This window comes from Sciurus vulgaris (assembly GCF_902686455.1).
Source record: "Sciurus vulgaris genome assembly, chromosome: X".
NCBI lineage: Eukaryota > Metazoa > Chordata > Mammalia > Rodentia > Sciuridae > Sciurus > Sciurus vulgaris.
The window spans coordinates 124,753,834-124,771,334 of record NC_136471.1 but is presented as its reverse complement, the minus strand read 5'-3'; the positions used below and the strand labels follow the sequence as shown (position 1 = coordinate 124,771,334).

General features: G+C 38.6%; 1 protein-coding gene across 2 annotated transcripts in view; it reads left to right on the top strand.

The window, feature by feature from the left end:
* Window positions 1-17,501, top strand: part of NHS (NHS actin remodeling regulator) — a 333,348-nt gene that overhangs the window by 300,558 nt on the left and 15,289 nt on the right. The window contains exons 4-5 of one of the 2 annotated variants that reach the window (XM_079123121.1): window positions 14,983-15,045; window positions 17,103-17,295. In XM_079123121.1, the coding sequence (XP_078979247.1) occupies window positions 14,983-15,045; window positions 17,103-17,295 (256 nt within the window). Of the gene's footprint in view, window positions 1-14,982; window positions 15,046-15,116; window positions 15,859-17,102; window positions 17,296-17,501 lie in introns of those variants that run through there. The other variant, XM_079123122.1, reaches the window with a different exon arrangement.

Below are 17,501 nucleotides of genomic sequence, written 5' to 3'. Positions count from 1 at the left end.
CTCCAATCTTTCCTTCCTAAGATTTAGAAATCTGTAATCTGAGATTTTAGCATCTCCTAGTTTTAAAGACTCCCTAGGACATAAAACTATCAGTAGCTGGTATCAACTGAACAGACAGGAAGTTTCCAAAATTAAACACTAATTTTTGCAAATTCTTTACTCATTAATTGTCTTTCCCTTTGTCCATTATTTCCAAGACAAATGCAGAAATATGATCGTATATTGATAATAATAAAGCTGAATTCTCTTTAAGAGACTAACAAAAGGAGATCACAGTAATCTTTACAACAAAAATCTTTCCTTTGAACACAACTTTAAATAAGCTTAAATCTAGCCTACTTTGGAGCCATCCTAACATGAAGTAGGGTGGAGGCAGAGACTTATCTCAGGTAAAGTGGATCTTTGACAAATAACACAATGCATATTACATCTTATTACCAAGGTATCAGACAAATTTGGTTAACACTATAAGCCATCTTTTTCCTGCTGAAGAAAAATCCTAGAAGTAATGGACATCACATTTTAATTATTTTGTGGAAACAATTCGAGGCTTATTTTAAAACCGACACATTTTTTTTTCCTTTTCTCCCTTCTCCTCCCCAACCTAGGGGCAGGGAACAAAACCTCGCCTTTCCCATCCCAAGTCAAGCACATACCCAAAGAAATACTTTTTAAAAGTGAATCCCAATTCCTCCCAGGGAAACACCTGGATGCAGTCCTTGAATAGCTTCTTTAAAAATCTCTTGTTCTGCCTGTGGCCAGAGCAGTGGCATGCCTGTAATCCCAGAGGCTGGAGAGGCTGAGGCAGGAGTTCAAAGTCAGCCTCAGAGCAAAAGCCACATGCTAAGCAACTCAGAGAGACCCTGTTTCTAAATAAAATACAAAATAGGGCTGAGAGAGTGGCTCAGTGGTCGAGTGCCCCTGGGTTCAATCCCTGGTACCTCCCCACCAAAAAAAAAAATAAACCTTTTGTTCTTTCTTAACATAGAATTATAGCCTCTGGGACTGAATCTTCAGTGCAACCACCCCACCCCCCAAACCAAAAAAAACCTTCCTTCTTTCCTTTCTTAAAATTGTATCCCAGTCAATGCCTGGAAGGCAAAAAACCAAACTTCCCTAATTCGACCATCTAGAAAAAAATGTGTGGGTTAGTAATTTTAAAGGCATCTTTACTCTTACCAATTTAGATTGACACTTTTTGTTAAAGTTTTTTTTTAAGTCATGTGAACAGAAAGACATTTAAATTCATTCATTAAGATAATGAGTACACATTTATCTATAAGCCAATCCTGATACAATGTACATGATACACACACAAGCACATAAACAGAAACATGACATACAACATGTATGTCTTGTAGCTTTTTAGCAGGTAATAGATTTCCACAGGTGGGACACAGTAGCTACAGAATATTTATTAAAGACTATTAGATTTAACCCTTTAGAACTTAAAATAGAGCCTATCACAGAGTTTTACAGGATGATCTAGGCATGGAAAGGGCCTAGGGAACATTAGGAATAGAGTCTGCCAGCCATGGTGGACACCGACATCAGAGGTTCATCGATCCTCCAGGGGGCAGATTTACTTCCACCATCACCAGTTTATTTTCTTGCTCAGAACTCTTTAAAGGAAAAGAAGATTGGTACATATGAGCTCTTTCCATTGTTCTTCCCATTCCTAGCCCTAGAATTTTTATTCCCCATTTTTGTAGGTTCCTGTATTTTAATTTCCCCTTCTGCATTTAATTTTTCATCTCCCCGGCTACCCCCATGTGCTCAGCCCCCTTATTGGGGATTTTTTTTTCCCGGTACTGGGTACAAACCCGGGGCACTTAACCACTGAGCCACATTCTCAGCCCTTTCATTCATATATATATGAGAGAGAGAGAGAGAAACAGAGAGAACGAGAGAGAGAGAGACTCGCTGAGTTGCTTAGGGTCTTGCTAAGTTGCTGAGGTTGACTTTGAACTTGCCATCCTCCTGCCTCAGCCTCCTGAGCCACTGGGATTATAGGCATGCGCCACTGCACCTAGCTCTTATTAGGGATTTCTTACACACCCTGAGACCCCACCATGTGCTCAATCCCCCTTATTGTGGATTTCTTGCATATTTTGTGTCCCTCAATCCCACTTAATAGGGTTTTCTGACATACCCCCCATCCCGTTTTTCTGGGTGTGATCTTGTGTTTCTGAGTCACACCCAACCCTGACTACCAAGGAGTACTTCTCCCTCAGGCTTGAGAACAGATTTTCCTACCTTGGTTTATGCACAGAATTGCTTGGTCGCTGAGGTACTTGCCTGGGCCCCTTCCCGGATTGCTGATCCACTTAAGATCTTTGGATTTTGGGTCCTTTGTTGGCCTCAGGGATGGCAGTTTTCTCCCCCCTGCTCCAAGGCCACTGCCTGATGAGTCTCCTCAGGGGAGTGGGGGTCCCTATGACCCCTAGGCAATGTGTGCAGCCCCGTGATGGGTGCCAAAATTATTAGAAATACTAAGGCGCAGCACGAAATCAAATAAGTGCTCAAAAGTGGGTGGGCAAGACAAAGCTTTATTTCTGCACGCTACTGGAACCTGGCTAACAAGTGCGCCTGAGAGGGCAGGCCACCTGCTTATATTTAAGGCAGTGCTACCCTTCACTCTGATTGGAGAAGTTCGGGGTTACAGTCTATGCTATTGGCAAATTTTAGAATTAGGGTGGGCACAAGTGAAGGGCTGCAATTGAATCCAATTAAGGCTGGATACTATTCTGAAAATAGACTAGCAGACTGTTTCTCTCAGTATGCAGACATACATTGTTTAGCTCTGTCATCTGAGAAGGCCTTGGGATCTATGGCACTCTGATAACACTGAGGACATCTAGTGTCTAAATCTTGTTTCCAAATACCATTCTCTAATAAGGGGACCCTTTGGAGAAAAATTTAATTCCAGTGCTGGGTTAGGGGAAGTACAAGATAAGTCTAGACTATCTTGTGATACCGGAAAGTAAGAAAGTACTCAAAAATAATAGGGGGCATGTCAAAAGAGCATGGAGAGAACTTGAAAGAGCTTCCAATGACCAAATCTGGTACACTTTGAGCTATAAAATAAATAATGGTAAAGGATTATAACACAGACAAGATAAATATCCATCAACCCATACTGATATAAATAAATTGGACAGATAAATAAATAAATGGGAGAGGTCCAGCTCTTCATTTCAGAATACTAATTAATAAATGTAGAAGTAATGATGGGGAAAAGATCACTATTAGCCAAATACCACAGTAATAATTTTTACAGACAATAGTCATCAATGAATGCTAGTTAGGTGTTGAAAGTATGCTGAGAAATGGGGTATTTACATAGCGACAATGTTTTTCTCCATAATATAATTGTTGGTTACAAAGAGAACATAGTAACTTTAGCTGCAGAAACCTGACAGACACTATCTTCACCAAATGGTCAAAGTTAATGTAATCGTTAATAGGACACACTTATGTATAAACCCCCTGATATGATGCATTGAGAGACACTTTTGTATGACTCTAGCCAAAAAAAGGTCACTTTACTCTAATCATGAGAAAATGTCTGACAAACCCAAATAGAATGATATTCTCTAAAATAATTGACCAGTACTCTTCAAAAACATCAAGGTCATAAAAGACAAAGACGACTGAGAAACTTTGAAAAATTGAAGGAGACTAACTTGACCACTAAATGCAATGTGCAGTCCTGGATTGGATCCTGGATGACAGAAAGGACATCAGTGTGGGGGAAATGGCAAAATTCAAAGACAGTTCATATTAGTTGATAGTATTCAGATTAGTGGATAGTATTTATCAATGTTAATTTCCTGGTTTCAATAAATATATTTTGTCCATACAAGTCATTAACTTTAGGAAAGGTATATGGGAAACTCTCTACCAAATTTATAACTTTTCCCTAAGTCTAAAATTATTTCAAAATAGAAAGTAAAACACACACACACACACACACACACACACTGCCTTGGATATTTCAGTTTTTAGGTTGAAATTTATATCACCAGTATCTATTGTGAATATATGTCTTCAGAAGAAGTTAGGTTCAATGAGAAAATACTTAGTTCAGAACTTTTTAAAAAATTTTAAATAGCAAAATCTAGGAGACCATAGAGAATCTGATTTAAGGTGATTAAAAGTTGTTACAGTATTGGATACTTTGCCTCCAAGCACACTGTCATGGCAGAGATTCCCATTTCAGAGTGTGGAATCAGTTTGTCGTAGCAGTTCACCTTCATCCCCTTCTGAATGGAATCTCTCCAAGCCTCATCAGAGCCATCCAAGGACAAAGTGTCTAATGGTCTCTAAGGTAATAGATAAAGGTGCTTGGCATGAGATGGATCCCCTATGGCAAAAGCTGATTAGTTTCCTGAGGAACATTGAGGCCTAAATCCTTGTCATCAGGATTAATAGCAAACTTTTTCCAATGTATTGTCTTTATAGTTGTATTCTTTGCCAGATTTGATAAAATTAGCCAGGAAAGAATATCAGGAGTTCTTTGTCATTTCAAAGCCTGAGAATATTTTCAACTTGTCAAACTGTGGCAACCAGGGATTTTAAAATAGAAGACTGATGTCAAATCACACTTTCTTTTCTTTCCAAGTAGGTACTTTTGAAGGACAGGGGACATTCCAATGCCTGATTGGGAAGTAAATGGAGGAAAGCTCTCAAAATAGGACCCAGACCTCCTTATAGTCCAAAGCTAGAAGCAATGGCTCTTCCATTTTCTATCAAGAAAAAAATGAATCTAATGAGAAAGCAGCTCCTAAGAAAAACCCAAGGAATTAAAAGACTAAGAATGGAATTCTGAGCCAGGAACAAAGATCAAAGACAAAAGTTGGCAGGAGACACATTTCAATAGTATTTGTCCAGCTTTGGAATAAACATTCTCACTGCCTCATTCTCTTATCCATCCCCAGCTCTATTTTCATTTATTTATCCTTTCCCATCTTTCCCTTTCTCCATGGGTTCATATTAGAGATTTTCAGTATCCTATTAGTTCACAGTAGGGTTGGAATTGAGAAATGCTAGTCAAGTCTATCCTTTGCTATAAAAGAATTGCGCAAATCCACAGTAGACAAATCTTACTTTTATAAAATATCTTCCTAGTTTTGCAACATTTGCTTTATGAACTTCTGTTTATGAATGGTCCTGTCCATCCAAATTAGATCTCTGTTGCTTCAGCTTAGGTGTTTCCCTTTATCGTAGTTAATTTGCTCCTTTAAACCAGTTAAGAAAACCCTACCCACGATATGAGGATCTTTAACATGCAGATTCTTACCTAATCCCAAGCCTTCCATTGCTGCCTAACAAAATAAGTTCACTTCCTTGGCCTAACTGCAGATTCTCTACAATCAGGTCCCAATGTAACTTTCCAGATGAATTGCCCACAAATGTTTTGCACAGACATAGACCACAGCCAAACTAAATTATGCTTGCTTCTCTAAAAAAAAAATCTTGTACTTTCAAAATAGTATCTCCACTTGGAATGTCCTCTCTCCCCTTATGGCCTCTCATTCATTCCTTCATTTAAAAAAATAACTAAATATCTCCTATTCATAAGTACTAGAAGGATACCAAAATGAGTCAGACATAATCTTTGTCATCTAGAGTACATGGATACTAGAGTCAGTTATACTGAACTGACTATAAGGTATTAATATATAACTGGTGTGTGGCATTGGAGTGGGTGGTGTAATAGGGTTAAACTTTGTGGAAAAAGTAGCTTTTAAGAAAGACTTTGAGAAGTAGGTAGAATTTTGATAGGAACACTGGGAGGAAAAAGATTTCAGGCTGGGGAAACCACCATTATGGGGTGTGTGCCCATGAGCTCCAATTCTTTGTTTTGGCTGGTGCATGGGGTGCAAGAATGGAGGGTACTGGCTGTAATGCTTTGATAGGTCAGATCGAAGGGTTTTAAGTATCAGACTAAAATGTTTGAATTTATTCCACAAGTCTATCAAATTATTGAACTGTTTTGATCACAGAAATAACAATGATCAAAAGAGATTGTGCTTTATGAAAATAAGGTGTATATGTATAGGATTAATTTCCTCAGTCTTTAGAGATTCCTTTTTGGTGGAATAGGGAAAGAAGAGTTTGATGTTAGTCTCAAGTATAAAAGATTGCAAAAGTAATAATACCTATTATACCTCCCATTTAACTCACCAGTTTGGTCTCTGCAGAAGGTAGATGGATCTTAGAGACTGGTTGTAAAATAGCAAGTGACTTTTACTATACCTGCTGTTCTGATGTGGACTTCTTGGAAGAAATCAGCACAGCTCCTGGCAAGTAGAATGATACAGATAGTGACCATAGTACATTATTCCCCCTCTATACTGGTTTTCAAGGATCACCAAAAACAATTTGCTTTTGAGACCATTTTAGATTTTCTCTCTGCCATAACATTATCATCTTGGCATCATACGGATTCATATTTTCCTGAATGGAGCCAGAAACTGGAAATAATATAGTCTTTAGATGCCTTAGACACAGGTAAGCCAGAGGGAAATGCCTGTGTATTAGTCAGGGTTCTCTAGAGGAAGAATATCAACAGGAAGTATGATTATAAGAGGGAATTTATTAGATTGACTTATACAACCAGAAGTTGGATAATCCACAATGGCCATCTGCAGCTGGAGAGCTGGAAGAACCACATTGACACACCCAGAAGCCTCTTAATCATCGGCAACTCTTAATCCAATCAAGTTGTCAATTCAAATTAACCATTACAGCCTGGTTTCGTGTATTTATCAGGCAGGATCTAATCAGTAAAACAAACCACACCAGCTATTTTAACAAAGAGAATTTGATATAGGGACATTATTTTAAGACTGACAAGGCAAATGGGAAACTGAGGTGACATCAAGATAGAAATGGTAGCAAACAGCTAGTGCTCCTAGGGATGGGGAAAATGAAAGAAAGGGGTTATTGGAACAGCCATACAATACTAGAACCCAGACCTCCGAAGAGGGACTCTAGCCAGCTGGTGCTGGTGCCTCAGGAGCTTTGAAACTCAGAGCCCTTGAAAAACTGGGACCTAGACCAATGAGTAGGGGATACTGCCTGACAGGTTCTGATGCATCAGGAGCTCCAAAGAAGGATCACATGGAGCTGGTAGGCCTCTGTGAAAGGGACACTGGATGACTGGGTCTGACTGGTATCTCTAGAGGGTCTGATGAGTCTGGTTGTCAGAGTGTGGAAACAGATGACAGCTGAAACCAACTGCCATGACTGGGTTGAAGGACCGTGGCTGAACACCAAGAAGATCTAAGTCCCTTCCTCCTCTTTCAGCTTTCTGGTTTCCCTCTCACATACCTACTGGAAGAACCTAATGCAGAGCTGCTGGCAAGAAAGGAATGTTGTTTGCAAAGTGCCACCATCACAGAGCAGAGTACAGAATAGGTTTGGAGACAGATGATAGACAATAGCTTCATAACCAGCACCATAGCTAATAAAAGCAGTAGCCAATGAATCTGGTTCATATTAAACATTGTGAGAAATAAAGAAAATTCCCTGTTGCAGAATTTAGTTTGGGGATTCTTTCTTTCTCTTTTAAATATTAGCCTGGCTGAGGAATAATCCATGAAATTACTTGTCTGTATGCATCACTACAGAATATTCTCAAGTTGACATTCTCTTGCATGCCCAAGACTTTTTCACTGTTGAGAATATAGGCAGACAATGGAACACTACTCACAATAAAGAGGAATGAATTATTGATACAATAACTTGGATAGATGTCAAAGACATTATTCTGGGTGAAAGAAGCCAGTCTCAAAAGGTTACATACTGTATGATTCCATTCATATAACATTTTCAAAAAGAAAACCATAGTGACAGGGAACAGAGTAGTGGCTGCCAGGGGTTAGGAGTGGGGGGGAAGCTGTGACTATAAAGGGATAGCATGTGGGAATTTTGGAGGGCAATATAACCATTGTGTATCCTGATTGTGGCAGGTGGTAACACAGTCCTATACACATGATAACATTCATAGAGTTGTACTCAGAAAAAAAGTTAAACAGGAAAGGTAGAATGTGCATGGAGTATATGTGAGAAGGTCTTATCTTTTGTATTTTTAAAAAGTTGGCTGTGGTGAGGTCAAGTATGACCCTTCTGAGCTTTTGCCACATCTGGCCTGAGTAACCAGTGCAAAGCTTGACTGGGAGTGGAAACAAATGGGCACAATCTGCCCACCTCTGGGCTCTTCTGTTGACTCACACTGCCAGCTCCTCAAATTTGTGCTGTTTGTCAGTTCAAAGACTCTTTTTCTTCCCCGCACTTCAAAGCCTGGCCTGCCTTTTTCTCACTCATGTCTTTTATTTGGGGTTAGCAACCTTTGAGGGTTGATGGAGCTCAGTGGCCCTTGGCAGTGGCCCCACTAATTGGCAAAGCTGGACACAGGGAATGAATAAGATTCTCATTGGCATCAACCTCACAGTGATCATGGTCCAGTGGGCCCTGTTTTGTGTGTTTCCTGACAGTACTGAACAATTGATGTGAATAAGTGACTGAGCTGACCAGTTAGTTGGCATGAAGTATGCTCTGTCCTTGCCTCCCTGTAGCCCTCTTTTCCATTCACATGGGAGTTACTTTCCACAAATGCCTCTGAATATAATTTTGTTATGCTCTGCATGTTAAAATGCTTTATTAATAGGATGTGATTAAACAAAATGTTCCTGAAATTTAAAACACAGAAAATTATTTTGCATTTCATTACCCTAAGAATTTTTGGTCCATTCCAGCTGAGATCCAAAGGAAAGAGAGATGCTTTTACAGTTACACACTCTTTCAGAAAGCCTCTCTTTGGGTGAAAACTGCACCATTGCCATTTTCCTTCAAGTTTTGTTTACTAGGGGGCAGATTTCATGTGAAAAATGTCTACCAGCAGAAGGAGATTCCAAACTCAGCAAGCACATGCTCTTTCTTTTTATTTATTTTTTATTTGTTCTTTTTAGATATATATGACGGCATAGTGCACTTTGAGATATTATGCATACATGAAATATAACTTATTCTAATTAGGATCCCATTCTAGTCTCCCCTACCCACTTATTGTGTGTTAGCATCCTGCATATCAGAGAGAACATTCGGCCTTTGGGTTTTGGGGACTGACTTATTTCACTTAGCATGATAGTCTCCAGTTCCATCCATTTACCAGGAAATGCCATAATTTCATTCTTCTTTATGGCTGAGTAAACCTCCATTGTGTATGTATATCACATTTTCTTTATGCATTCATCTGTTGCTCTTTCTTGTCTGGCTTCTTTTCTCCATATCCTTTTTCGAAACTGATGTTGCATGCATTGATAGTGTTCCCTTTTATTACTGAATAGTAGCCCCCTATATGAATCCAGTGTTCTGCAATCTGTTATCATTCTGCTATAAGCAGATATTTGGGCTTTTTTGTGTTATGGGGTTTTGGTTGTTTGGATTTTACCAATAAAGCTTCTATAATATTTTTATGCACTTTATTGTGGACAAACTCATTTTTCTTACTTCCACATTAGAGGGAATTAAAGGGTAGACATATGTTTAAGATTATTAAATACTGCCCATCAGTCTCCAAAGCAGCTATGCCATTTTACATTCCCCTCAGCAACTGATGAAAGTTCCAATTGCTCTACATCTTTGCCAATACTAGGTTTTATTAGTCTTTTTCAGTTTATCCCCTCTAGTATACTCTTATGTATTATTGTAGTTTTCATTTGAACTTCATAATGGGTAAGAATGTTGAGCACCTTTGTGTATGCCTGTTGGATTTGTGTATGTGTGTGTGTGTATAAATGAATACATACGCATATAAATATATATATATATATATGTTCATTCTGCAAAGTGCCTCTTAGGAGAATTGAGAAATATGATTTAGAAAAGCAGACTTATCAGCGATAAGGAGATATTTCTTAGACCTGAATACTTAGGCCTTTTGATGTTTTAAATAGATATGAACATATGAAATAGTTAAAAAGAACTCTGTTCCCAAATGCCTCCCTTTCTAACCCATGACCATCTCCAGAATTCTGCTTTAGTGATATATTCTCTGAGGCTTTCCATGAAGGGTTCTCAGCACCTTTATAGGGGTGCATCTGTGGCCTTCTTTCCAGCCTCACCGCTGACTAGGAGTGTGGTATGAAGGGTTTGGGGACTTGAGTAAGGTGTGGCATGTCAGGAGAGAATGCTGCATTCAGGCCCTGACTGCCTGGGAGGGAGTGGTGAAAAAGGACAAAGCAGGAAAGGGAAGAAAGACTTAGGATAGCAAAAGCATAGGATGTCCCCAAGCTTCTGTGTATCTCATTTTCCTCCCATGGTTGTTCACCTTGGTGAATGTTGGAGTTGAAAAGAGGGAAGAAGGAAGCACATGATGAATTTAAAATGCTACTAAATATATTTGGAACTAAGAGCACAGTGCCAGCCAGTGGGAGACGCTGAGACACTCTCAGAGGAATAAAAGTGCTATGTCATCCTAGTAACAAGAGTGACATGTGAAGAAGGCATTGCCAGATTTCCTTAGGCCTTTGAGAAAGATCAAAGCAGTTCATATTGATGTATAACACATCCACACACACTCCTGTGCAGAAGATTCTGAGGCAGATGGAGGCTCCTCCATCTCACAGATGGGCCATAGTATGTGCATAAATGCAGGGACTTGGTCTAAGGACAAATAAACCCTTTGGTAAAGTGACAATAAGAGCCCATATGGCCTCACTAGAAACCCAGTGTGGCTTTCAATGAACATATTCGCTCTAAGGTTTTACTCCTGTATCCAAATGTAGCGCAACACCTAGTCTCTAGTAAACATTTCTCATATTTAAGACAGCATGATAGTAATAAATCAGCTCTGAAAGTTGACTGCTATAAATGCCATGTGGTATCAGTTAGATCACAAACCAAAGCCAATTTTCAAAACATTTCCTGCTGGAATACCCACAACATTTTAACAGATGTCTTTTGGAAAGTTTCGAAGCAAAATAAGCCCCCATCAGCATATAAAATAAAACCCTAGAGAAAGTAAAATATAGAGTGGAGAGATTTTGTTTTCTTCTGGCTGTAAGAGAAAGATTGGGGGAAATCTTGAAATCTTTGGAGAAATACTTGTTCATAGCCACAGAAGTAAAGAAATGAACTTCTCTCACACACATATCACAAGAAAGATTGAGATTTGAAAATGTTCTTTCAGTATCCATCGAAGAAATTTTTGACTACTTTTTAAAAAAAATATATTCTTAGTTGTAGATGGACACACTACCTTTATTTATTTTTATGTGGTACTGAAAATCAAACCCAGTGCTTCACACATGCTAATTAAGCACTCTACCGTGGAAGCACAACCCCAGCCACTTCTCTGACTACTTTTGAGCATAATTTTTGTCCTTTTTTTGTTCTGAACACTGATCATAAGTCTAGTGCTGCCTTTTTTTGAAGCAATCTCGGGAGAAGCTAGGGAAAGGATTTGAGGGCCTGCTGGGATCAGCAGGGACAGAAATGGAGTGAAGGCATCAAAAAAGCATCTTTTGTCAGGGACTATCCGATTCTATAATGTTGCAATTTGGAGTTCAGCCTCTCCAAAATTAGTGTAGGAAGGCCAGAATGGGAGCCTATAAAAGGAGGAAGAAAGTATTCCTTTTCCTTTTTTTTTTTTATTTTTCAACAATATTTTGTTGTGAAAAATCTCAATAGCGAAGAAAAGTTTAAAGAATTGTATATTAAATCCACATATACCTATGAGGGAAAACTTCTTTTTATTTTGAATCTGACAGTTTGTTTCCACTGGGACTGATTTTGACACTCATCAAAGAAATGCTCATGAATGAATGAATGAGTGGTCTCCTAACATTCTTCCCACACACTTATTTTGGGGAAGCCAAAGTTGTTCACTGACTCTCCTGCACAGAGTGATAATTCCAAAATCAAGAGTCCCTCTGGTCTGCTTCTATTATCTGTTGTTTTGGATGCTTCTTATTCATGCTGTCTTATCTATTTCCTGTGCTCTTTTATCTTTGACTTTGTACTAGAAGTTGTACTGAAAAATTATATGTGGGTGGAAATAATTTGATGTTTTTTCTTTAGGAGGGATTTTTGTTTACTTATTCCAGGCACAGGGGAATGCTAGCAGTGCAACAAATATTTATGGAACATCATTGAGATGGTGGAAATAGAGTTATAAACAAAAAATAGTCTTTCTCTGAATGAGCAATAGGAACCATTTAAATAGAAACCATTAAAAATAATTTAGTTCACACAAGTTTGATCAGCATCCAGCTTTTCCTAACCTTATTCATCAGCACCTGTTAAAGAGTGGCATGCTGGGCTGAGCAGAGATGCCCTTAGGTATCATTTATCACTCTCTTGCAGTCTTGTTTCTGAGATAATTTAGAAAAAAAATTGACTATGAACAATTACTGTATTCATCATAGAAAAGTCTAATTGGAAATAATCAAAGCAATTTTATTTCCTTTGACCAAACGCCCAGGAAAGAGGACACTTTAAAATACTATGCTAAGGCTGCTACTAATTCATGGCAGAAATAAAGTCATAACACCTTTCATTATTATAAATGGAAATCTGCAGACCATCTGGACAAGGTCTGAAATGTTTGTATCTAGGTGGAGAAACCGAAGAACACAGTCCTTCTATACCTAAGCCCTCACAAGCTAGAAGTTGGAGCAATTATCAAAATACTAGAGAAGCTGATTAGCTGGTGAGGAATCTGCTATGAAATGGAACCCAAGGAGACCATGACTCAATCGTAGTGACCAAAAGGTCTGCACTAAGCTTCTGGGCTTAGTCATGACCATCTCATTCATTTCCAGGTGTTACTTCATGCTAGTTCAATTCTGTGGGGTTTTTTTTGTTGTTGTTGTTGTTGTTATTGTTGCAGTGCTGGGGATTGAACCCAGGGCCTTGTGCTTGCAAGACAAGACAAGCACTCTACCAACTGAGCTATCTCCCCAGCCCAGATGGGTTTCTTAAATGAATAAAAAATAAAACCCACTCCTCACCCCTCACTACTGGAAAAATGCTCAATAGGAGAGCTGACTTAGGAGATTTATAATGAACTACCAAATTTTATATATCAATATTAATATCATTCATGTTTTCTGACCAGTAGTAGTTCCCTGCTGTGTAAGTCTTTGAAAATCCTTTCATGAGACAGCAAAGTCTTCGGTTTCTTTGAAGCACATTCCTTTTCTATATAAGCTTTACTCTGAGGTTCCCTATTTCTATGAGTTTTCCCTCTAGTTTACATACCCCAGTGTCTTATTTGAGACCTCTACATCATTACCTGTGAGTGATTTTCAGGAGAAAACTAGGTTAGTGTCTGAATTCAGGTCTGATCTAGCACATATGCCGAAAAGGTCACTTTCGATGAGGGAGCCATAGACCCTACAGAATCATTAGTTCCTAAATAAGATTTATGCCAGAGTTAATTCGCCCTGAGGAGATGACATTTGCTCTGCTTGAAAAAACAAAAAAATTGAGTAACCCCGTCAGTTAAAACTTAGACACTTAAGAATTAGGGGCTGGGGAGATAGCTCAGTCGGTAGAGTGCTTGCCTTGTAAGCACAAGGGTTCGATACCCAGCACCCAAAAAAAAAAAAAATTAGACCTTGAGTGCCCCCAACCCAAAATGCATGTTTGATATAGACTTAAGAATAACTTGGCTCAGTAGCCATTCATACTGAGCCTCTGATGGAACCAAAGGTTTTTTTGTGGTTTTTTTTTTGTCTTTCTTTTCACCTATCCTTTACATGATTTGGTATCAACTTCCTCCTGAGACCTTTAGATGCCTCTTACTTTATTTGAGTTTCTCATCACTGTTAAAACCCACAGAGATGGTATCATCTTAAGAGCACAAATATTTTGGTGAACTCTTAAAATGTGGGAGGCACTTTGCTGGCATTATAGAAGGGTGAAAGGGAAAATTCAATATGGGTTCTCTAGGAATTCACAATCTACTAGATGAAAAAAGCATACCCAGGAATAATTCATGTTACATTAAAGGCATGCTATAGGGTAAGTACTATAAAAGGTGCCTAAACAAATCCAAAGCTGGTATGGCTTAGTATTTAAAAGAGTTTCAATGCCCTTCTTAGTTGTCCCTGAAAAGGGAATACCAGTTACCAGATTATTCTCCAAACAAGACTGGGACATAATTTTTAGGACTCAGTACAAAATAAAAATGCAGGGCCTCTTACTCACAAATTAAGAATTTCAAGACTGTGAAAGCATGACATTAAACCAAATGTGGGGGTTTTCTGACTATGGGGCCCTGTGGGACTGCATAGGACACTTGTTCATGAAAACTGGCTGGTCTAAATATAGTCTGTAAGGGAGAGGCAAATTTGAGCAGTCTAGAGGAAATTATACACAGGAAATTTTCTTCCAAGTAGTTCACAGTAAAGTAAAATTACTCTAAGGAAAAAAATAATTTGGTCTTTCCCAAATTAGCATATGGGGTTGAAATCTAAAAGATGGGAAAGTTATGATCTGCAAAAGCATTTTCACAGTTGTGAAGTAAGGGTAATAATAATAATAGTTGTACTAGTAGCTTATGCTAACATATAGAGTTTATTAAGTGTCAGGATTCTTCTACATATATTATATATATTTACTAACTTAATCCCCAAAATAGCCCTGAAGGGTAAATGCTGTTATTTTCCTATCTTACTACAGATGAGGAAACTGACCTTAGAGAAGCTGAATAACTGCACCTGGTCACACAGAAAATGAGCCATGTAGGCAGAATTCGAACTCAGAAAGTCTGACTTGAGTCTATGTTCTTAGCTGCTATTTATGCTACCTTGGAAGGAAGGAAGGATGAAAGGAAGGACAGGCGAATGGAAGGGAGATAGCCTAGTATATTCTTCATTCATATCATAGATTTGGCCTAACCAAGATATACTGTGTGTATATTTTTAATTTTTTCTTTTCTTTTTTTGCATTATTTCATGTTCATAGTTTAACAGCACCCGTTCGCCCTCCCCCACTGAGTGTTGCCACATGGCCCCATGGAGTAGAAAGGTATTGGTTCTGAGAACATTCCTTCACAGTCCTATCCTGCTCTCTTCAGAAGCTCTCCCTTTCTTCTCTCCTTTAACTTTATTGCAAACTCTCTTCTTTCTAACTAACAGTTATTCTCCTAAATCAATTTAAAGAGTGGTATTTTCCTAACTTGAATTAAACAAAATATAATGGAGACAGCCATAACATTGGAGTTTTCCCTCATTCACTGTCCCCTCCAACTTGCAATTTGTGGCTCTGTTCAGTATGGGCAACGCCTACTGGCTGCTGCTGCACTTCCAAGGAAAGAAATTCCAACTTGCCCTATATTTATCAGAACTGTAAAGTTTCAGCCTTTCAAATCAAAAACAGAGAACAGGACAAAAGGATTCTCTGGCAGTCAATTGTCCCTGTCACCATTAAATAAAAGTGCTTTTGGCTGCCGGTCAGAGCCAGTAGTCAGGTCACTATCCTTTAGTCCTTTCCAGGTCCATTGTTATTCAAGGAAGGAATCGCCTACCAAATGAGGCCTCTGGTGGTGGGGGTGTCTCTCGAGCTCTGCTCTTGCGTGCTTCAGTTCTAACTCCCCCCCCCCTCCCTTTTGCATGCACCAAACTTTTTTTTTTCTTTTTTGGAAGTTACCTAGGAAACAAAGTCTTTTGTGCTCCAACTTTATTTGAGCTATTCGCTTCGCTGGGAATCTGCACAAAAGCTGAAGAGAGAAAGAAGGTTGCAATATTTTATTAAAACGTTCATGGCGAACACATTTTTCCCAAGGGGGGAAATCATATCCTGTTGGGTGTGTTGGGGGGCTTTGCAGAAACCTCGGATAAGGTAAGTAAATAGTGGGGGTTAGTTTAAACAAGTGATTCTAGAATCCGTTCTTTAAGGGGACTTGAGAATAGTTCATTTGACAATACATGAAATCCTCTGAGTCAGCAGGGCAAGATGTTTCCAAATGTGAGGACAATTTTTTTAAATGATCCTGATTTTAGAACAGAATATTATTATATACTAGAACAGAATATTAGAATTTAGAACAGAGTGCTGTTAAAACCTTACTGGAATAAGAGGAAAAAGTATTTCTTTTATACAAATATCACCTTCTTCCAAATTGTATACAGAAATAAACCTAGGCTCAGCAGTGAAAACTGGGTCTTCTAATAATCTGGTTTAGAACCCTGAAAATCAAAGTGGGATAGAGCCTTTTTAATAACCTGGGCCAAGAGCCCAACCCTGAAAACATAAGTTAGGCGATATTAATATTTATCAAAGGTTTGAATAGAGAAGTTTCAAATGTCATATAGAAATCAAAACTTCTAACTACACAGCTGGAAGACGAGTTTTGCACAGCAAAGCTGGAAGAAAATAAACTAGGACTGTTTTACTATTCCAAATTTGAAAAAGAAACCCACTTGAATCTTTTCCCCCAGTAATAGCAATTGATTAGATTTGGGGGAGGGGGGGTCTCTTCATTTTTGCTTTTCCATGTGTGTGTACAGTGTCAATGAAACTGAGTTTTTAAAATATTATTCACAAAAGCTGTCCTCCTGCAGTGAAATCAACTTCTTTTATTTTAATGGCCTCTCAGATTTTAGGTTGGCTTGTCCTTCAGGTGACGTGTTCTGGAATGTCTCCTGACTCCAGGTTTTCTGGCACATTTTCTGAGTCTTTGGCACATCTTGCTTTGATCCTAATCATCCAGAGGTCTCAAGATTTTTGATAGAAATTTGTGGCAAGATAAAGAGCCAGAAAGTAGATCTATTTTTTCCTGGATTAGAGACAGTTTCCTTCAGTTGAAATTTGAGGCTTTCTGACTACCTTGTCTCTCTTCTTAATCCCATTTAACTGAAGAGCATGTTCATTTGACCCTTGTTTTCCTTTTGTGTCACTTCACTATTGAAATAGAACTTTCAAGTAGTTGTGCTTACTAACTATTTCTGGGAATTCTTCCTTTGTCCTAAAAGCATATTTCTGACCTCGCTTTTTTCTTTTTTCTTATCTAAACTATGAAATTCCTTATGTGTGTGCTTATGCATAAGCTGTGATGGTTGAATCTGAATGTATTTCGTTTGCAGTCCCACCCCCCAGAGGACGAAGATACAGATGTCATGTTAGGGCAGAGGCCGAAAAACCCAATACACAATATCCCCTCTACACTGGACAAGCAGACCAACTGGAGTAAAGCACTACCTCTCCCAACGCCAGAGGAGAAGATGAAACAAGATGCCCAAGTGATTTCTTCTTGCATTATTCCCATCAATGTCACTGGTATCGGTTTTTTTTGTTTGTTTGTTTGTTTGTTTGTTTGTTTTGTTTGCCCTCTTAGGGGCAGTTAGGTTCAGAATATTCTGTGACAATCTGTGCTGTAGAGCTAGGCTTTAAGAATACCATTTTGTAAATAAGTAACACCTTTTTTTTTATTTCATCAAAATGCAACCCAGGAGATAGGCTCAATAGGCTTTTGTCAGGTTTGG